This window comes from Engystomops pustulosus, chromosome 3 (genome assembly GCF_040894005.1).
Source record: "Engystomops pustulosus chromosome 3, aEngPut4.maternal, whole genome shotgun sequence".
Lineage (NCBI taxonomy): Eukaryota > Metazoa > Chordata > Amphibia > Anura > Leptodactylidae > Engystomops > Engystomops pustulosus.
Genome location: NC_092413.1, coordinates 44,043,166 through 44,065,829, shown reverse-complemented (window position 1 = coordinate 44,065,829; position 22,664 = coordinate 44,043,166). Strand labels below are relative to the sequence as shown.

General features: G+C 40.0%; 1 protein-coding gene across 3 annotated transcripts in view; it reads left to right on the top strand.

Annotated features, from left to right (window-relative positions):
• Positions 1-22,664, top strand: part of KIZ (kizuna centrosomal protein) — a 91,860-nt gene that overhangs the window by 40,285 nt on the left and 28,911 nt on the right. For all 3 annotated transcript variants that reach the window (XM_072140616.1, XM_072140615.1, XM_072140617.1), the window contains 3 exons: positions 5,021-5,156; positions 15,814-15,964; positions 19,280-19,345. In XM_072140616.1, the coding sequence (XP_071996717.1) occupies positions 5,021-5,156; positions 15,814-15,964; positions 19,280-19,345 (353 nt within the window). The remainder of the gene's footprint in view (positions 1-5,020; positions 5,157-15,813; positions 15,965-19,279; positions 19,346-22,664) is intronic.

The window sequence follows — 22,664 nt, the reverse complement described above, 5'->3', positions numbered from 1 at the left end:
CTCAAACTTGTGGTCCAGCAGTGAGCTAGCTGTACAAACAGTGGCTGGCTCCTGGCCCCATTGCCTTCTTTTGGGCTTGTGCACAGCGCGGTGAGGCTCAGTGCATGCATTTCCTATGGAGATTGGCGGGGCGAGCATTACTCGCGCATTATACGGGCCGTAAGCAACGGCACACGGTCCATTTATTTGTAGCCTGCAATGCATACATGGTTGAGTCTTTACTTGCATAACATGTTGGGGATATAATTTCCCCTTACCATTGCACATAGAGAATGTGCAGAAATCAAAGGGATTTTCCAATAGAAACTGTCCTCACTAAGGGCTCGTTCACACGAACGTCATGGGGACCAATATCTGTCTCTGTAGGAATATTGGACCCCATTGACTCCTATGCCACCCGGTCACGGACCGTGGAGAAATATAGGACATGTTATTGCGCCGACCAGACCACTTCAGAAGTGTGAGAGTGCGTTTTGTGGATGCAGAGGTAGGAGGTATCACAGAGACTACTGAGATATGGAGTAAGTTTTGCTCCCATTGCCCAGATAGGCCACACCCCGCCCCTTTATCCTCTGCTGATAATTGGCATATTCGCTAAATAAAGTGTAGTTTAGTTTGGAAAGTATTTCAGGATTAGGTAAAACTAGATTAGGGCTGCGCACAATACCAGCCACCTACCATTAGATCTGCCTTAATAATTAGATTTCTGGTCGGTTTCCTTTTAAAGTTTTTTTTAAAGGAATCCTGGCATGTCAAGACTAGAGAAGATATGTGCCAGGATCTACGTGAAGGCTACCACGCTAATCCCATATCTAGCTGAAGCCACAGCTCACTCAGGGACAGCCCCAGCCTCTCACCCATATGTCCCTGATGTTATTGCTCATCTCAGCCCCATCCTCCAGGTATTTTAGAGGAGCTCAGAGAACACTAAGGCCACAGCACACTCTTGCATAAACCCAGCCCTTGGTAGCTCTGCCTACCTAAACTGGGCTACAGGAACAGCCTCCAGTCTGTGTATACAGGGCTATCAAGCTACGAGTTATAGAGCACCCCCATTGCAGCCTTCTGCTTCTATTACCGCTCCTCCCTAAAACCGCTGCTCGGTTCACATGACAAGCACATGGAAATTTATCTTCATGTGTCCTTTTTCAAGGCGTAAAACCGCCTGTACAAGCGTTTGTGACGCTTATACTGAATATATTTTAGTTACTGTAGATATTCTCTGTTGATGTCATTTTGGATTTTGCTTGTTTAGGTCAGATTTCTATCACATTTTTAGTAAGGATATCCGTAGTAAGGATATCCTAACAATAATAATAATAATCTTTATATAGCGCCAGCAAATTCCACAGTGCTTTGCAAATCATAGGGGACATATACAAATAAAATACTACATTACAGAGTACAAACAGTCATATGGAATAATAGAAGTGAAGGCCCTGCTGACAAAAGCTTACAGTCCTTGCAATGGAGGGCTGTGACATATTGCTCTGTTGCTTCCTCCCCTGAAAGCTGGAGTGAATTAAGGTATCTTCTGAGTGATTGAACTGTCCTTCTATTGAAAGACACGACCATGGGGTATTCCCACAGTGTACCATCAGTGGAGGCTGGGTATGGATGCAATGCAGTTTTACATGTCACCAATAGGTTGTTATGGCCTCCACTGAATGTAAATGTCACTCAGTAGGAGCAAGCAGGATGAAAAAACGCAGTTTGCTGCATTTTTTCAGAATTTTTCTGCTGGATGGAGATGGAAGATGGAGAAAGGAAGTATGTATATGGCCTCTTTAATTGTATACGCTTTCCTGGCATTCAGGCTAAACTTAGATCTGAACTTATACTTATTCTCATTCCTACCAGTAGTAATCTTTCTTCACATCGTATATACTTTAGTATAAGCCGACCTGAATATAAGCCAATGCTCCTAATTTTGCCACAAAACACTGGGAAAACGAGTATAAGCTTAGGGTGGGAAACGCATTGGTCACATTCCCCCCGTATATAGCTATTTAGCCCCCTGTATATAGCCAGCCTCCTGTCCCTAGTATGTAGCCAGCCTGCCTCCCTGCCCGCCCCTGCTATCCAGTTTGCCTGCCCCTAGTATATAGCCAGGCATCCCTCAGTATATAGGCAGCCCGTCTACCCCCAGTAAGTAGCGAGCCTGCCTACCACCAGTATATAGCCAGCCAGCCTTCCCCCAGTATATGGCCGGCCAGCCTTCCCCCCAGTATATGGCCGGCCAGCCTTCCCCCCAGTGTATGGCCGGCCAGCCTTCCCCCCAGTATATGGCCGGCCAGCCTTCCCCCCAGTATATGGCCGGCCAGCCTTCCCCCCAGTATATGGCCGGCCAGCCTTCCCCCCAGTATATGGCCGGCCAGCCTTCCCCCCAGTGTATGGCCGGCCAGCCTTCCCCCCAGTGTATGGCCGGCCAGCCTTCCCCCCAGTGTATGGCCGGCCAGCCTTCCCCCCAGTGTATGGCCGGCCAGCCTTCCCCCCAGTGTATGGCCGGCCAGCCTTCCCCCCAGTATATGGCCGGCCAGCCTTCCCCCCAGTATATGGCCGGCCAGCCTTCCCCCCAGTATATGGCCGGCCAGCCTTCCCCCCAGTATATGGCCGGCCAGCCTTCCCCCCAGTATATGGCCGGCCAGCCTTCCCCCCAGTATATGGCCGGCCAGCCAGAGGTTGGTTGGTTGTTTGTTTTTTATACGTATATATTTCCCTTTCTTCTATCCTGTTTTGTAATTTATATTTTCTTCTTTTTTTATTTAATTCTATTATTTTTATTATTATTATTATTATTATTATTATTATTATTATTATTATTCTTTTTTGCACCTCTACATTTTCCCTATATTTTTTCAGTTAGCCTTCACAATATTTACACTATACCATGAGTTTCGTTGTAAAAATTTGCCAATAACTACCGTATGTCAAGTCTAAAATCATAGTTTATCCAATTGTTTTTTTTTTAATTTCAAGAATTGCAAATTGAACAAAAATCAGAACAAGCAACATGGGATTATTCATGTAAAGTCTTGAAATGTAATCTTTTCTATTATTTGATGTTGTTTGGACATAAACTTTTGTATTTGTTGGGTAACATTTATTGAGACTCTCTGAGGGCTGACAGTGTGTGTGGCTGAAAACACGTTAGAGCATTTTCTAGGATTTCTTACAAAGGTGACACTTGTATGGTGACACTGTATTAATGTGTTAATAACTTTGTTACTTAGTTCAGGTTACCAAGTGCTCAGGAGCGCTACTGTTCCTGAAACTGTAGATCATAGAAGCCACTTACAGCCTTGTACAGTCATGGCCATAAGTTTTGAGAATGACACATATTATATGTTCACATGATCTGTTGTCCTCTGGTTTTTATGTGTGTTTGTCAGATGTTTGTATCACATACAGAAATACAAGTGCAATCATACTATGAGGAACAAAAGATTTTATTGACAGTTGAATGAGTTAATGCAGCAAGTCAGTATTTGCAGTGTTGCCCCTTCTTCTTCAGGACCTCTGCAATTCTCCCTGGCAGCTCTCAATCAACTTCTGGACTAAATCCTGACTGATAGCCGTCCATTCTTGCACAATCAATGCTTGGATTTTGTCACAATTTGTTGGTTTTTGTTTGTCCACCGGTCTCTTGATGATTGACCACAAGTTCTCAATGAAGATCTGGGGAGTTTCCAGGCCATGGACCCAAAACCTCCATGTTTTGTTCCCTGAGCCATTTAGTTATCACCTTTGCTTTATGGCAAGGTGCTCCATCATGCTGGAAAAGGCATTGTTGATCCCCAAACTGCTCTTGGACGGTGGGGAGAAGTTGCTCTTGGAGGACATTCTGGTACCATTCTTTATTCATGGATGTGTTTTTAGGCAAGACTGTGAGAGAGCCGATTCCCTTGGCTGAGAAGCAACCCCACACATGAATGGTTGCAGGATGCTTTACAGTTGGCATGAGACAAGACTGGTGGTATCGCTCACCTTGTCTTCTCCGAACAAGCTGTTTTCCAGATGTTCCAAACAATTGGAAAGGGGATTCATCAGAGAAAATGACTTTACCCCAGTCCTCAGCGGTCCACATCAGTCTGTCCCTGATGTTTTTTCTGGAGAGAAGTGGCTTCTTTGCTGCCCTCCTTGACACCAGGCCTTGCTCCAAGAGTCTCCGCCTCACAGTGCATGCAGATGCACTCACACCTGCCTGCTGCCATTCCTGAGCAAGCTCTGCACTTTTAAGAGACGGTCCTGGTGCTTGCTGGTCCTTCTTGGGTGCTCCTGGGAGACTTTTTGGCAACAATGGAACCTCTCCTTGAATTCCTTGATGATGCGATAGATTGTTGACTGAGGTGCAATCTTTCTAGCTGCGATACTCTTCCCTGTTAGGCCAGTTTTGTGCAGTGCAATGATGACTGCACGTGTTTCTTTAGAGATAACCATGGTTGACAGAAGAGAAACAATGATGCCAAGCACCAGCCTCCTTTTATAGTGTCCAGTGGTGTGATTCTTACTTAATCATGACAGATTGATCTCCAGCCCTGTCCACATCATCACCCAAACCTGTGTTACTGGAGCAATCACTGAAACAATGTTAGCTGCTCCTTTTAAGGCAGAGGCCTGCAATGAAGTTGAAATGTGTTTTGGGGGAAAAAGTTCATTTTCTAGGCAAATATTGACTTTGCAATGAATTGCTGTTAAGCTGATCACTCTTTATAAAATTCTGGAGTATATGCAAATTGCCATTATAAAACCTGATGCAGTAAACTTTGTAAAAATTAACATTTGTATCATTCTCAAAACTTTTGGCCATGACTGTACACGCTCAAAACCCTAAAATCTGTGATAGACAGGAGACAACAACCACAACACATCTTTCATAATTTTTTTTATTTTTATTATTATTTCATTCTCAAAAGACAGAAAACTAAATCCAATTTTTCATTTAGATGGCTGATAGATTGTTATACAAATATATAAGATACAGATCTTTATTTTTAGTAAAACTGTATGTTTCTTATAGGATGATCTCGGCATCGTTGCGGGAGCATCTGCTCGGCCATATATCTTTCTTGAAAGAACGTGGGATTTTGAAAGGCGGTGTTCCCGCAGGTTTCCTGAACGTATTGATGCTGCATGATGAAATGAAATCCCAGCAGGTAGGAGATGCTGATTTTGATAATCAATGTGCCTCGCTATTTTAACAAGTTGGATGTTTGCAACACTTTTTCTAAAGATGAATCTTCCAGGTTTAACCCATTTTTATTACAACAAATGCTTGGAGCACATCGCCTTGGTGTCAGGAAGATCAGGATGAATATTCCGACATCTGCCAATATAATCTTCTAATCCTTTACTCATAAACATTAGATTTTCACCTAAAACATAATTGGCAATTTACATTAAAGGGGTCGTCCACTATCCGCAAATTATATTGTTTATGTAAGGAAATGTTAAACAATTTTCCAATCCAACTTTTGTAAAAATTCCTTGCGGTTTTCTAGATCTCTGCTTGCCTTTTGGTTTTCCATCTGTAATATTTCTTCCAGTTTTATCTGACATTCAATCCATATTTGTCTGGATGTGTTGGAGATCTTCTTCTCACAATTTTTGTCCAAATCACAGCCTCTATAAAGATCTATGGCACTCTGTTATGGTGCAGTGATCACACTGGGGCTCATTTACTAAGGGTCGCACGCTGCACTTTTGTCAGACTTTGCACCATTTTCAGGGATTGCACGGCTTGGACAGGTATTTTACAGGTGTCTATGCTGGGATTCGGTCGTTTGTTTTTTGGCGCAGCTGCGTTGGCTTCCATGCAACACAAATTAGGGGGTGTGTCGTCGTACGATCCGAATGATTCAGACTGAGCGCAGATTTAACTTTTAAATTATATTGCAAGACAATGCTCTTGCATGCACCTCTAAAAAGTAGGTGAACTCACCTGCTCCCATTTCGGGCCATGGTGAGCACACAGTTGCGGGCATGTAGCCTTTCTATAGAATTAGTATACTCTTATATGGGTCGTCTGCTATCCTAGCTTCTCTTTATGGTTTCGCTTACCTGGATTTCCCATTTTACCACTGTCTTTTCAGAGTAATTGATCAGTGATATACAACTTCTTCTGTCCCTTAATTGAAACCAAATTCTTATTTCTATGGAATGATTTCCTCTCTCTGCTTCCTGCTTGGTTTTTTCCTAGGCAGTTTATACAAGCAGGTTGCAGGATGGTGCAGCGTGAAGCTAAATCTATAAATGCGTAGATGTGGCAGGTTGTCCGTGCAGTTTTTCTCATCCACCCTGACGTTAGTGGTGAATAATAACTCTGCTGTTTGATAGGGCACACACAGCCGTGCCATCATTCTTCACCTCCTCCCAAAGGTGAAAAACAGCTGAATTCCTTACTCTTCCTGCAGGTAGTGCCGACCTGAGGCGAGAGGCTCAATTTGCAGGTGCACCTGTGAATGAGGGGAGAGAAATATATCCTTTATATTAAACCTTACAGCCTTCTTTCAGGAACTTTTCATTTAGTATGGCTATAAATCCAAGCTTCAACATGAAATTAAGAACCCCTAAAACCCCCCACTCCACAAAGCTTTTCCTTAGATAAAAAAAATTATCTCCGACTTCAATAAAGCAGGTCACTGTCCTTTCAGCTGCTGGAAAAAAGTAGAAATTTAGATATTTAGATAGGTGTCATTGAGACTTGAGAATAGTAATAAAAGCCCCCTGAGACGTATTCACAAGCCTGAATCTATTTGTACATAAATCCGCCTATTGTGATCTTCCATGGTTTCACTTTCATTTGTATTTCTTAGTTTGACATTGTCCTCTAATAGCTTATTAAAGTGTGCTTCACCTTATAATAGACTGGCCTTGGAGTCTTTCTCCTAACTAGGAGAGTAGCCTTGGAATATGCCCTTTGGAGCGAAGCAAATTAACCTTGTATTGGTGTCTTTTGTAAGCGGCGGTGACAACAGAGGAATGTGTGTAGAAGTAAGCAAGTATGATTCATTCCATTATAGCGGATACTTGTGGAATGGAAGGCAGTTAGCCGCATTACCATGAGGATGGAATTCCCATCACAACTGGAATGAATCTTGTGTGCGATGGTAAAGTGCCTATTTGTTCTTGAATTGTAATAATAATCCCTCTTGCCTTTATTTTTGGCTTTCATTGGAGAACTAGAGAAGAGAACTCTGTTCAATTTCATTATCTGTAATATGTAATAATTAAAAAAAAAAGAGATTCAGTATTTGTTTTGTCAGTGCCATTTTTGTCTACGTTTGGTACATGTTGTTCACAGCAAGGCCTCAATGTGGTTATTTTCCAGCTCGCGGGTTTGGTGGTATGTGACCCGACAGATGTGAACCGGGCATTTCTTGTGATTGTCCTAAATGTGATGGTCACATTCACATCCCTGCTCCTTAGGCTCAGTTCACAACTGCATCAGGGGTTTCCGTTACACTCTTGTTTTAAGAGAGTGTAGCAGGAAATAATGGCCGTTATAGGGGCCCGATTTGTATGGCTCCCGATGATGGTGCGGCCACACTACAAAATTTAGGACTTGTCCTGTATCTTATTTGGGGCTGCTCGTCTGCCTATGGAGGGAGGAGGAGTTGAGAGCGCTCACAACTCTCATCTCTTCCTCCTGGCTCTGTGCTCACCCGGGGTCTGGTCCAGGAAAGCAGCTGGCCGTCTGAATGCACCCTAAGAAGGGAAAGTTAACCAATTACTTTTCTTTCCCCATTGACATCAGTGTAAGGAAGGTTGACTTCTGTTATGTTTTCGTTGTAAAAAGGGACTGTTGCACTGTTATTTTTGCTAATTGATAATGAAAGTGGGAACAGAACCTGACGAACAAAGGTGCAAACTGAGCCTTATTTGCAGCAATGATTGCACAATGACATGATCTTTGGTTGTGCTCTGTGGGGGACATCTATAAGTATTGCTTATAAATCACAATTACTAGTGAACTGCCAGTAATTGCGATTATTTTTTTACCCATCATGCCATCTCCACATGAAAGGGGGCGAGGTCATTGGCGGCACTAGTTATGGCCTTCTATGACCGTTCCTAAGGATAATAGCAACCGGCTGGCACCCTCTGATGACTTCACAGGAGGCACCAGCCAGATCCAAGTGAGTGGTGCCCATGCAGTGCCGTTGATGGCGGCACTGAAGGGGTTAACACCCAAAATCAGTGCCACCAGCAATCACGGGAGTGATCCTTATCAGACATGTGACGTAACAAGAAGGGAAAGAAAAAAGAAGAAGAAAGAGCGCGGGGGCGCTCGATGTGTAGGATCTTCCAGATGATGGGTGGGTGAATAAAATGATTATGCCCTCACCTTATTGTGTTGCGCTGATGGCGCAACTCATGTAGATCGCATATCAGGTAGTATGTGGAACTTGATGCCGCCTTGATGGGAGTCGTCTCGGTTCGGATGCCGGTAAAACAATGGTAAAGGTAGATCTCTATTCCTAGAGTTCTTCAAGACTCCTGCTTTGGTTTTAAAACAAAAACCTGGGCGCACTTCGTTCCAATGGAAAGACAATTTTATTTGTTCCAATTAAAATAACATATTAAAATATATGGAAAAGCAAGACGCGTTTCGGATCCGAACGGGATCCTTCCTCAGTTGCATAATAAGTGTTCGTATATGGAGTTCTATATATACATATTGTTTTGGCGCGTACACGGTAACGAGACCGGGGTGCGTTACTGCAGGCATATAAATCAATAACTAATATGATCGATGGCACACATAGATAAAATGTATAAAAGAAGAATAGTTTGAATGGTTACAATAAATACAATTAATACAATTAAAACAATTAAAAGGATTATAATGAATAAACATATTAATAAAAATGAATGTAGGTATTTGTGGCTATACCTATTATTAATCGATGTGCTGGATAAGACTTGGGCATCGATCTATATCTATCTTAATGCTGGGAACTACTAAAATGGCCGATGTGTGGATGCAGGACTACAACTACGGAAGCCTGGATGGGCCATAATTCCCTGTGATTGACAGGTAGAAGTTCGTGCCCAGGGATGTATACATAGAAGTGAAGCGTGTGAGGCTAAAGAGAGCCTGATGTGAGGGTAAGAATATGAAACTGGAGATTGGCTGGATGAATGAGAAGTACAAGGGTTAAATGGAGGTATATTATTATATAATTATATGATATTTTTTAAAAACAAGTGATTGTTCTAGAGGTATTATTATATTAGGATCGTTTCAGTTATTTCATTTAAGCCCAATGGTTTCAATGTTTTAAGTTTAAACATCCAGTAAATTTCTTTGCGTTCCTCAAACGCAAAGAAATTTACTGTATGTTTAAACTTAAAACATTGAAACCATTGGGCTTAAATGAAATAACTGAAACGATCCTAATATAATAATACCTCTAGAACAATCACTTGTTTTTAAAAAATATCATATAATTATATAATAATATACCTCCATTTAACCCTTGTACTTCTCATTCATCCAGCCAATCTCCAGTTTCATATTCTTACCCTCACATCAGGCTCTCTTTAGCCTCACACGCTTCACTTCTATGTATACATCCCTGGGCACGAACTTCTACCTGTCAATCACAGGGAATTATGGCCCATCCAGGCTTCCGTAGTTGTAGTCCTGCATCCACACATCGGCCATTTTAGTAGTTCCCAGCATTAAGATAGATATAGATCGATGCCCAAGTCTTATCCAGCACATCGATCAATAATAGGTATAGCCACAAATACCTACATTCATTTTTATTAATATGTTTATTCATTATAATCCTTTTAATTGTTTTAATTGTATTAATTGTATTTATTGTAACCATTCAAACTATTCTTCTTTTATACATTTTATCTATGTGTGCCATCGATCATATTAGTTATTGATTTATATGCCTGCAGTAACGCACCCCGGTCTCGTTACCGTGTACGCGCCAAAACAATATGTATATATAGAACTCCATATACGAACACTTATTATGCAACTGAGGAAGGATCCCGTTCGGATCCGAAACGCGTCTTGCTTTTCCATATATTTTAATATGTTATTTTAATTGGAACAAATAAAATTGTCTTTCCATTGGAACGAAGTGCGCCCAGGTTTTTGTTTTAAAACCAAAGCAGGAGTCTTGAAGAACTCTAGGAATAGAGATCTACCTTTACCAGACATGTGACGTACAGATATGTCACATGTCATAGAGAATCGTTCACTGCCTCAATCATGTGGAGCTTAAGATACTTATAGGGGCTGCTTAACAGAAGCAGTAGTATTTAGATTTTTCTTTCTAGCTCCTAAAATTGTGGAGAAATCAGTCCCGGTATCTGACTATTGAAATCCTGTCTCCTGTCAGAGAGGAGGCGGAGTGGGTTATGCTGGTCTACTCTTACACTGTTCAATTAGCAGCAGGAAAAATCAGATACACATTGGGGAGATGTTTATTTCTGCTAGTTTTTTTTATTTCATTTTTGCGACTTTTGATTGCGACTGTTGCTGTCTTTTTTTCAAGTACCCAACCAAAGAAATCCAAGAAAACACATTGTCAGTAGAACTATGGGGAAGATTTACTTAGCCGTTCCTTGGAGTTCACAGAAAGTGCATTGTCCGACGATAATGTCACTAAGATCGGGCTCCCGATATCCTGCATGTGTTGCTTCCCCGCTCAGGTCCGACAGAGTTCACCTTCTTCTTCCTGGTTCATGTAAGTGCTTGATCTTGTGACACATATTGAATCTTATATCCCGCGCTCAGTCCGAATCAGTCAGATGGTACAACGGCACGCCCCCACCCCCCGATTTCTGTTGCATGAAAGTCTGCACAGCTGCGCCACAATCCCAGCGTAAACCCCTGTTAAATACGTGCAAAAGGATGGAAATTCCGACCAAAGTGCGATCCGTGACCCTTAGAAAATTTGCCCCTATATGTTTATTAGATAACAAATCTAAAACCACATAAAGAAACATAAAAAAGAGGAACAGCGCACAGAGAATACAGGGCCCACATAATGCCACAATGTATACTAACATAATATATATGGAGACTCGCTCCTACTTCACTCAATATAATAGCCAAGTCCTGTTAGATACACAGTCCAACAGGTCTGGGCAAAAGGGCAGTATGAAAGTTGTGTACAGACCAAAGGAGCCGATCCCCGACACACGTTTCGCATGGATGCTTTGTCAAGGAACATTTTTTAACTACGCTTTGGTCTGCACCTTGTTCGGTGCCTTTAATATCTTTATTTTCTAATGTTCCGTATGATTTCTCTCTTTATGTATCACTTTTTTGCTTAATTTTTCGACTTTTAGGCACAAATCCTCACCTGGTCCAGGGCAGGTGCAGAGGAAGGATTTTTTTTTATCGACCCTTTTTTAACATGTAAATTGGAATTATTTCACTTACTGTACTTTAAATGTTTAAAATTTTACACATAAACCTTCCGGGCACTAAAAGTTTTGGATTCTTTTTTTTAAAGAAATTAATACAATTTTGCATTCACATTTTATTGAAATTTATTGGTTACTTCTAAGGGTGCGGTCACTCATGGCGTTAACACACACATTTTCAAATGCATCCGAACAATTGAGAAGAGCAGATTTGCCTGCTTACATTGTTGTTAACACATACATTTTGTAAATGCAATGTTGAATGTAATGTAATTGGGCAAATCTCCTTTTTTCAGCTGTTATGGTGTGTATGAAAAGGCATGCATTACTGCCACGTGTGACCGCAGCCTCATATGTCGTCATCTCCCCGGGGTGACTAGAGTGCTTAAGAGTGCAAATCCAAATTTTACAGTAGTGTCCACTCCTGTACATAACCACCTCACATGACTTGTATCCATGGGAATTTGAGACTTTTTCAACAAAAAGGCTAAAGAAAAAAAAAAGGCCAAAATTTGCTCCTGCCGGCATAGGAAAATCTAAAAATCACGGGAGAAAAAGAAATGATCATACATAAGGCGCAAAAAAGACCTTTCAAATGTCTCAATTATACACCAAAGGAAAAAAATACATGTCCCCCATCTTGTTCACACACACTTACATTATTAGGTAAACAATCAGTTTACACCACAGTTACACAAATGCAAGGGTACATAACTGTGATGCAAACACGAAGTAAACGCAATGTAAATGCGATGGAAAAGTAAACACGATGTAAATGCAAATGCAATTAAAACATGAGACTACAAACGCAGTGTAAACGCAATCACAATGGTAGCGCAAATGTAATGTTAATATAATATGAATGCAAATACAACGTAAATGTAATCACAATGTAAATGTGATGTTAGCGGAAATGCAATGTGCACGCAAGGTCAACGGAAAAGCAATGTAAACGTGATTCAAACGCAAATATGATTTAAACACAAATGTTATGTAAACGGAACTGCAATGTAAATGTCAGCGCACATATGATGAAAAATGATGTAAATGCAACTGCAATGTAAACGTGATGCGAATACAATGTAAACACAATCACAAAGTGAAAGCCACGTTAGCGCAAATGTTATGTATCTGCAATGTTAACGGGATGTGAACACAAATACAATGTAAACACAAATGCGATGTGAATGCATTATAAACGTAGAAGCAATGTAATTGCAATGTAAACATAATCGCACAGTAAACGTCAAATACGAGGTAAACTCAATGTAAACACAAGCGTGATGCTCACGCAATGTTACCACAAATGTAAATACTATGCAAACGTTATGTGAACGCAAATGCAATTTAAACATGATGCAAATGCGATGTAAGTGCAAACGCAATGTAAATGTGATTTTACACATCAGTGAAGGCGACGTGAATGCATTGCTGCCTCAAAAGCGATGTAAATGTATTTACACTGCTTTTGCGCAAATGTGACTTTACATAGTATTTGTATTCATACTGCTGTTGCAAAGCATTTACATTTACTTTAGGTTTATCTTTACAATGCTTTTGGGTCTACATTGCCTTAACATCACATCTGAGTTTACATCGTGTTTCCAGAGCGTTTATATTCACATTGTGTTCACAACACTTTAGCATTTACATGACATTTGCATTAACATTGTGTATACATCACATTTTTGTTCACATCACTTTTGCTTTATGCTTATATTGCATTTTCATTGACAATGCATTTAGATCATGGCCTCGTTGCACTTGCGCTCATATAGCATTTACATCTCATTTGCACAATTGTGTTTACATTGTGTTTGCGTTCACGTGTTATCTGAATATTAACGGAATATAAATGCAAGGTGTGAACACAGAATCTACATGAGAAGTGACCTATCCCAATTATACTCTCTTATACATCTGTAGCTCATCTGACATTGCCTTCCGCTGATTGAACAGTATCAGAGAAGATTAGCATAGCACACGCCTCCTGCTACAGCTCCCCCTCTCTGACGGCACACACGATTATGATGGTCCGATACTGGGACTGATATCTCTGCAGCCGTGGGGGCTATAAAGAAAATTCAAAGTGCCCCTAAATTTTTGTAGCAGCTTCTACATCCTGGTATTGTTAATGTTTGAGGTTGTGAAACGTCCTCTTTAAGAGAACTCCAGTAGCTTTGTTCCTTAGCAATTAAGATGTTTCTTCATCTACATGGAGCCTTTTGGTCCTTGCGACTTAGTAATCAGTATCAACACATCATCTTTATCAATAGACTTCCTTGAATCTTTCTCATCTCCTCTAATGGTCTTTCTTTTGTTCCTTTTGTCAGATTAGCATATACTCTATTGTTGCTTGCACATCACTAGAGCCTCGTACAGTAGGACTCTGTATAAGAGAATTGTAAAAATGATCTCGGTTTCAAGGATATATAAGGTGCTTTAATGTTGTATAAGCCGGGGTTATCATGCAATAGCGCTGCCAAGGTCTTAATCCCCTTAGATTTGTCATATTCTTAATAAGAGGGAACCTTGTGGAGAGCAAAACAATTTACATCCTTGGTCCATATCAATTGTAATACATTGTACATATTAATTGATTAATATTATTTCTTTTATATACTTATGTAGTTAAACTAGAGGCAGAATGAGTACATTATGAATATCAGAAAATATTATGACTTTAAAGGGAACCCTTTTTTATTTTTGCGTTTTCATTTTTCACTCCCCACATTCAAAAATCTGTAACTTTTTTAGTTTTCCATCTACAGAGCTGTGTGACGGCATATTTTCTGCGTAACAAATTACACTTCAAAATGGTGGTATTTAATATTCCATGCCATGTACGGGGAAGCGGGAAAAAAATTTCAAATTCAGTGAAATTGGTAAAAACACGCATTTGTGCCTTATTCTTGTTGGCTTGGATTTTACGGATTTCACTGTACGCCCCAAATGACATGTCTAATTTATTATTTGGGTCGGTACGATTATGGGGACAACAAATTTATATAGGTTTTGTAATGTTTTCATACATTTAAAAAAAATTAAAACCTCCTGTACAAATTTTTTTTGGGGGATTTTGCCATCTTCTGGCGCTAATAACTTTTTTATACTTTGGTGTACAGAGCTGTGGGTGATGCCATTTTTTTTGCGGATTTTGATGACGTTTACAATGTTATCATTTTTAGGACTGTACAACCTTTTGATCACTTTTTATAGAATTTTTTATTTTTTTTTTAAATGGCAAAAAAGTGCCATTTTCGACTTTGGGCGAGATTTTCCGTTACGGGGTTAAACACAGTGAAAAACCGTTATCAAATTTTGATAGATCGGGCATTTTCAGACGCGGCGATACCTAATGTGTTTACGATTTTTAATGTATATTTATATCAGTTCTGGGGGTGATTAGATTTTTTAGGTTTTATTATTATAATTTTTTTTTAACCTTTTTCTTTTTTTATTTTTACTGTTTTTCAGACTCCCAAGGATACTTTAACCCTAGGGTGTCTGTACGATCCTATCATATACTGCCATAATACAGTATGGCAGTATATCCGGATTTTACTCCTCATACATTACAATGTGCTGATAGCACATTGTAATGAATGGGTCAACCTGTAGTAGCTTCGGGTCTTCGTGAGACCCGAGGCTACCATGGCGACGGATTGCCGCTCCTTGATGAAGTCACGGGGAGCGACGATCCTCGGAAAGATGGCGGCGCCCATGCCGCCGGTGGCGATCAGCAGGAAAACACCCGCGATTACTATTACGTCACATGTCGGTAAGGGGTTAAACTACTATCCCCTTCAAGTGGGGTCTGAAACGCCACTCCTCTCTTATGTTAAATCTCACCATTTTCCCATGTCATGTAAAAAATGAACTGTGAAGGGTCATGTTTGCCTGAGATGAGTCATGTCTAAACGTTACAGGGGGGTGGTCACTTCAGACTCCCCTATCTTTGGTCCTAGAGAACCTAGATACATAATGGTGTCATATTCAAGTGAAGAATCTCACACTTCATATCACATGATGCTTGCGGCTCTGTGAGCTACAGAACCAGAGATGCAGGCAGATGCTTCAGAACTGAAGATGGAGCTTCTAAATTGATTCACCCCCTACATCCTCTAAATTCGACTTCTATTTGGCAAATATGACTTTTCTCTGCTCGTTTCCATATGGCTTTGGTGGAAATTTTTTAAAGTAGGTAGACGGGTAAGATTTCATATTAAAGTGAGAATTCTAGAAAAGACATTTCATACCAGACCTGAGTCTTGTAGTTTAATGGGAAAATTCTGTTGACCGATTCCCTTTAAATTATATTTTGACTTCTCCAAAAATAAGCCTACCTGGTGCACATGAATTATGCTGATTGATGTTCCTGTTTTTATAGTCTTTGCTATGTTGTCGTTGTAGGATGGCCTGAATCCTGCAGGAGATTCTAACAATCCTACCTCAGTTTCCAGCACAGATGAGGAAAGCTCCAACCTTCTGAAGAGGGATCAGTCAGTAGGTGACCGCTACAAGCATATGCCGAGACGTGAAGACAACAGAATACATAGAGTTGGCAAGTTTTTATATTAAATTAACTAATATCTAAAATAGAATTAAATATTACAACTCAAACTGATGATGGATTGTTTAATTTCATCATTAACCCCTTGCCGCCGGAGCTACTTTTCACCTTCCTGACACGGTTCTATTTTTAGAATTGACATTTATCACTATAAGTAGTATAACTATAACTATGAACTATAACTATGAAACTCTTTAAAGAAGACCTGTCATCAGAATTTTACTCCTCACACCAGTAATACCTGCTGGTAAAGGGTTAAAAGTCCCCCCATTACCTACAATAATCATCCCCCGAGGTCTTGTACCTTAATTACTGCTGTTTTTCTGATATGTAAATGAATATAGGTTAGTCATATTCTGAATAGAAGAGTCATGTTTTCTACAGGCTGCCAGTAAACCACACCTCCTTCTTTTGACTGACAGTTCAGTGTCTCTTCACATCTCAGCCTGGGTGGACAGGAAGTCTTTTCCCTGTCCACTTCCTGTCCTTACCAGAATGCTGTCCCTCTTACTTCATGGGGAATTTAGCAGTGATCACTGTGTGGGAAACTGCATATGTTCTCACCATTTATGTTGGCATGATCATTTATGTTGGCATCCTCTAATTTTTAAGGATGTTATAAGGCATTATAATTTTAGGAGCAATTTTTTTTTACATTTTGATGAGAATCACGACAACTTACACTTTGACGGACCAACTCAAGTTGCAAATGACCTTGGCAGACCCAGGCTTGACATGAGCATGATTGGTTCCCCCCAAAAGCACCATTGGGGGGGAGATAAGGGGAGGTCCTATCATGGCGGGAAGCAGGCAAAAGCCTATAACGTGCCATGGTCATGTAAGGGGTAAACACCCATCGGCTTGTGGCTTATGGCACCATCCTCACTTGTGCGCCAGTGCCATAAGCTGGACCTAATACTAGTACATGTTGGCGGATGTCACTTGCTGACATGCAGTACTATACGTCAAATTTTGGGACGGTGTTAAACTTTTATAATGAATATTCTTCCATTCATATACCTAAATCTAGATAAATCTACTTCTTCTGACCGCATTAGACTGTGGACCCTTTTACAATGCTGCACAAGAATACTAGTAGTATTGGGTGCTCTTCATGGTATCTAAGGGGGTTGATAGATGGAGGGATGGATTCCCTCATCAGCCCTTACTATGATGGAGCCTTGCAAATGGGGACCTTTATTTTAGGAAGTCTATAGCAACTCTCTGGCACATGAGATAAATCTCCACCACTATATTTATTTTGTCTCCCCCCAAAAGAATTCCCATAATGTCACCAATAAAAACTAAAGCTATCCCGCAAAACATGGGATGTGAAAAAAAAGTTAATTGAATATCCTCATTTGTCAAATATATCAATTTTGATTTTGCTGTAATGATTAAAAAAATTATGAATTAAATAAATCATTTCATTTATAGCACACAGAGGATAAGGTTAAAACAGAACATCCAAGCTGTTCAGAAATAACGCAATAAAGCTGTGTTTCTATATTGAAATAATTTTTTGCAGGAAGGAATAGAGCAGGTGAATATTTTGTCATATACTTCATTAAGTAAAATGGTGCCCTTTTTCTGATCATTCATTCTCCTGTAGTGAGCAGTGTATCTGACGTCATGTACACAGCATAGAGATAAGGAAATTAACTCTTTCCATACCTAGAGCATATTTCCAGGGATGGCCTCTAAAGAGTTAAGTCATTAGACACTTCATCAGGCTCCTTTATCTTTGAGCTGTCAGTGAAGAACAGGAGAGAAAGTTGACTTACACAAACTGCTTAACTAAGGAAGAAAGGCTGGAGAAAAAGAAGGTACTCAGGTACAGATTTCTTTAATAAAGTTTGCCATTAGCATCTGCACTATTCAAACTTTAACCCGTTTGTTAAAGTTTAGTTACGCTTTAATTAATAATTAAACCTTCTTATAAACCACTTTAATTTAGAAATATAGAACGTCTTGATTCATGCAATGTGGTGATGAAGACGTGTAATTTTGCCTGGGAGAGCCACTACAGTTTTATATCAATGAGCAATGTAATACTTGAACAGGCAAGGTTTGCAAGGGCTCATGCACACAACCGTAATTGTTAGCCATGAGCTAGGTGCTAAATTGACGGCTAGCTCACGTCTGACGTTGACTTTTATTATGCATGGTCACGGTGCAATGAGCACACCATAACGCAACGCAGGTTTTCCGTATAATATTTCCTCAAAGCAAAGTTGCGTATTGTTACTGAAGATAGAAATGTCATGAGGTCATTATGCACTTGTGGAGCAGGATAAAAAAATAAACTAGTATACATGTAAAATATACATATAAAACTCTGAAATCTCTCTAGCTATACTTTAGCTCACAGATGACCTAGATGCACTGTAAGAAAAGTTTTAAGGGAAAAAAAAATTGCTTCTATAATTGGCTTCAGATGTCAAGCAGAAACATTTGGGCCTGCACATTTATAGACCCGACAAAACGCACAGATTTTCCGTAGGTGAGCTGGAAATTGCCTAGTAATTAACCCCTTTTTATTCTTTTGAAGTCCGAACACTGCACATGTTCTCTACCAAATTATATCAACCAAATTAAAATGTTACATGGAGTGTTTTTCCCTTTTTTTTTTCCAATGCCGCAAAATAACAGCAGTGATGAACACCACATGATTTGTTTTAATTATGTCAAGGCCGAACCATAGACAAAGCAATTATGTCAGCCATATCCACCAAGAATCCATTTTAATAATCAAAGTTTAGACTTGGATAATGACTGGGTAATATACACTCGCTGGGTTATCTTCCTCAGTATCCATCTCATCAAAATCTAAAGAGCTCGGCAATTAGGATGAAAAACCCTTTATATGATTAAGCTGGGCACATTGATTTAGGTCTTTGGAGTGCATGCTTGTTTTATTCTCCCGTGGAAAAAGCAACTTTGATTCCAGCTAATTAAGTTTGTTGGGTTTTTTTCTGTTTTGCACATGTCCTGCTATTCAGAGAGACACTGTTGGTATTTATATACAATTTTTCCAGTTTTTTTGATTTCATCTAGTTAAAGCATAAATAATTTAAGAAGCCCGGTTGGCTGCTGAAGAAGGCCGAGAAGAAACCTATTTGATAAAAAGTTCACAGTAGGCTTTTCTTTTGAGAACCAGAAAGTAGAAGACAAGATCAATAAACGCTAGATAACAACAGTATAAGGCAAAAAAATATTCTCAAAGAGCAGGGTTTAACTGGAACTAAGCCAGCCCGGTCATCACGCCTTTGAAATGTTTCATTATTTTTCTGTCTCAACACACAGATGACACAAGCTCGCGTGAAGATGACAGCAGAGACGGAAAGTTTGGAGAGAAAAAACGTGTTCCAGGTAAAAGTCGTTTCGGCATGAAAGGAAGAGGCACAACACCCACAAGGGGATTAAAACAAATGAGCAGATATTTACTAAACACAATGTATGCCTGGTAAACAAAGGTGACGGCGCGCTAACGAGTTGGAAGGCGAGCACCACCGCCGCCGAGCCACAGTCACCTGACCTTTGGGTTTTTCTTTCATTTGTGGATATTTTAGAATGATTAATGCTCGTAAGTCGCTTCAGTAATTACCCTGCAAACTGCAGATGTTGCTAATTTGCTACTTGTCTTTTGTAACTGAATAACTATCGGTTATGAGCCAGTCAAATGTGCCGCAAGAAAAAGCTGCGCTTCTAAGGAACACCTCTCGATGGGCGTGCGGATCAGATGAGACAGATTTAGATTTTTTTCTGCGGATTTGCGCTTTTTTTCTTTTATCATAGAATGTGCACGGGGCAACGGGACAATTTAGGAATACTAAAAATTATCACAAGGTGCAATTATGGACATCATGCAAGATAAAACCCCTTCTGATACTCTTTCTTATAGCACTTTGCGAAACAAGTTGTAGCCTTGTTGTCATTCAACAGGGAGGAATTGATTGAGGAAATATTTAGTTGTTTTTCCAACATGAAAGGGTTGCAGTTTGTTTTAACCCCTTAAGGACGCAGCCATTTTACAGCTTAAGGCTCAGTCCCATTTTTTAGATTCTGACCTGCGTCTCTTTATATGGTTATAATTTTTGAACACTGTTACTTATCAAAGCGATTCTGAGACTGTTTTTTTCCCCACGTGTTGTACTTCATTTTAGTGGTAAATTTTGGCTGATAAGTTTTGCGTTTATTTACAAAAAAAAGAAAAAAATGATGAATTTTTAGAAAAATTTGCCATTTTCGAAATTCAAAATCACCGCGTTTTCAGGCAGATCAGTTTACCACCTAAATAACTTGCAGAATAACATTTCCCATTTGTCTACTTTACATTTTCATAATTTTTGAAATGTTTGGATAATTTATTTTGACGTCACGCGGCCTACAAATCGAATAGCGATTTTCCGTATTTTCAGAATTGACTATTTTTTGGATAAATACTGTTTGAAATCAAATTTTACATATTTAGCAACAAAAACCTCCTAAAACCCTGCAGCTGCCAGGATTTTAGTTTTCTCGTTGCCCCCTTTTGAAGGCTATAAAATTTTTGCTTTTCCGTTATTTGGGCCATGTGACGGCATTTTTTTTGCGGGACGAGATGCTTTTTCCAGTGCTACCATTTTGGGGTTGGTATCACCTATTGTTGAAAATTTAGGAACTTTTTTTTGAGGTCATGAGTAGAAAAGCATCAATTCTGTACTGGATTTTTTACTTTTTTTCAGTGTTCACCGTATAGCCTAATAATCATGTTATCTTTATTCTATGGGTCGATACGATTACGGGGATACCAGACATGAATATTTTTTCTTATGTTTTACTAAATTTGCCAAATAAAACCCTAATGTGGGGAAAAATCTATCATTTTTGCATCGCCGTCTTCCAAGTGGCATAACATTGTTACGTTTTTGGCTACAGAGCTGGTCGATGGCTTGTTTTTTGCGGGACATGTTGTTCTTTGCAACAGTATCATTCTGGAGTACATATGTTTTGTTGCATTTGTCACTTTTTATTGCATTTTTAGTGGGATATAATAGGTAAAAATCATAATTTTTGGCGGGTTTTTAAGGTTTTTTTTTTTTACGGCGTTCATCATATGGGTTCAATAGTTATTTAGTTTTATTCTATGGATTGTTACGGACGCGGTGATACTATATATGTGGGGTTTGTGTTATGATTTAGACTTTTTTGAGCGTTATATGTCTCTTTATATGTTTTGGGGCTTATTGAAAAACATTTTTTTTTACATGATCCACCATGGGATATGAACAATCATCTGATTGCTTGTTCTTGATAATACTCTGCAATACTAATGTATTGCAGGGTATTATCAGTGCCAGCCTATGCAGATGCATAGGCTGACACTTTGCCTTTAAGATGACGTCACAGACGCCATCTTAAAGGTAAACCCTTCAGGCTTCTCTGGGGTCCCGATCGGACCCCAGAGGTGCCAAAACAGCGATGCGCCCCCCCCCCCCCCCCCGAAAACGGTGCGGGGAGGGGGCGATCGTGGGGTAAAGACCTCCAGAAGGCATGTTAAATGCCGCGGTTGCGTTGACCGCGGCATTTAACGGGTTAAACACCCGTGATCGGAGCCCACTCCGACCGCGGGTGTTGGCCGGGGATGTCATCGGTAAATAACCGCTGAAATCCCGCGGCTAACGATGCCGGTTCGGCTGCCGTGCAGCTGCCGTTCACGTCTCCATCGGTGTAGCCCCATCCTCCTGTTCCATCATAGCCTGCGGCAATTTCAGGGTGCCTTTGGTACTTTTACCTGAATAAGGAGCAGAAGGGGAATGGAGTGGACCTTTCTTCCGTCTATAGTTTCTGTAATGGCTCTTCTATAGCAGAGGGTTCAGAGGTACCTGCTTTAAGGTCTTTGGACAATTGTTTGAAGTATTTTCATACCTCTTTACCAGCAGAGCCAAACTCTTTTTCACCAAGGCCAATTGGTACAGGAGGACAAAATGGAGGAAGCATGCAGTACAGACAAGTCATGTGTTGTGTTTTTGAAATGCTTCCAACCCTGTGACTACACAGAGGATTCTGTTAGGGTGCAAGGTTGTCTAACAAACTCATTCAATGCCTAATTTAGGACTGTAGCACTGCAGTTCAGATCTACTAAGTTTGGTAGAGTTAATCCATCTAAGGCACAGTTCACATTTGCATCAGGGGTTTTTCTTAAACTTTTAAAACTGGGAGAGTGTATAACAGAACAAAAAAACCAGAAGATAAACTGAAAGTACCGGTAGTTTGTTCACCTTGCGCTCCCCATAGACTTCATTAGAGCTTCCAGTGCACTTCTGTTATTCATAGCAGAAAAAAAGATGCACTGTATTTTTCAATATAATGAAGAAAGGTCTAATGGAACCTGCAGCTCCAGACAGTCATTGGCCAAAAAAGTGAAATTTCTGAAAATTGAAACAAGAGTTTTTTTTATTATACAGCTGCCCCTTTAAGGGACACCTGTCCATCAGGTCTCTGTAACTTATTCTGTCACTACTACTCTCAGGTCATTTGCATACAGTTTTAGTACCTGATTGCGTAATTTTACAGGCATGTAGAGGGATAATGTAGGTATAGGGGCAATGCTTTCTAATGGCAGTTTATAAAAATATATTTAGGTTTGGAGGTTAATTTGCCTGACAAGGCAAATCAAGGATTTGAAGTGGTTGATTTTTTAAAGGAG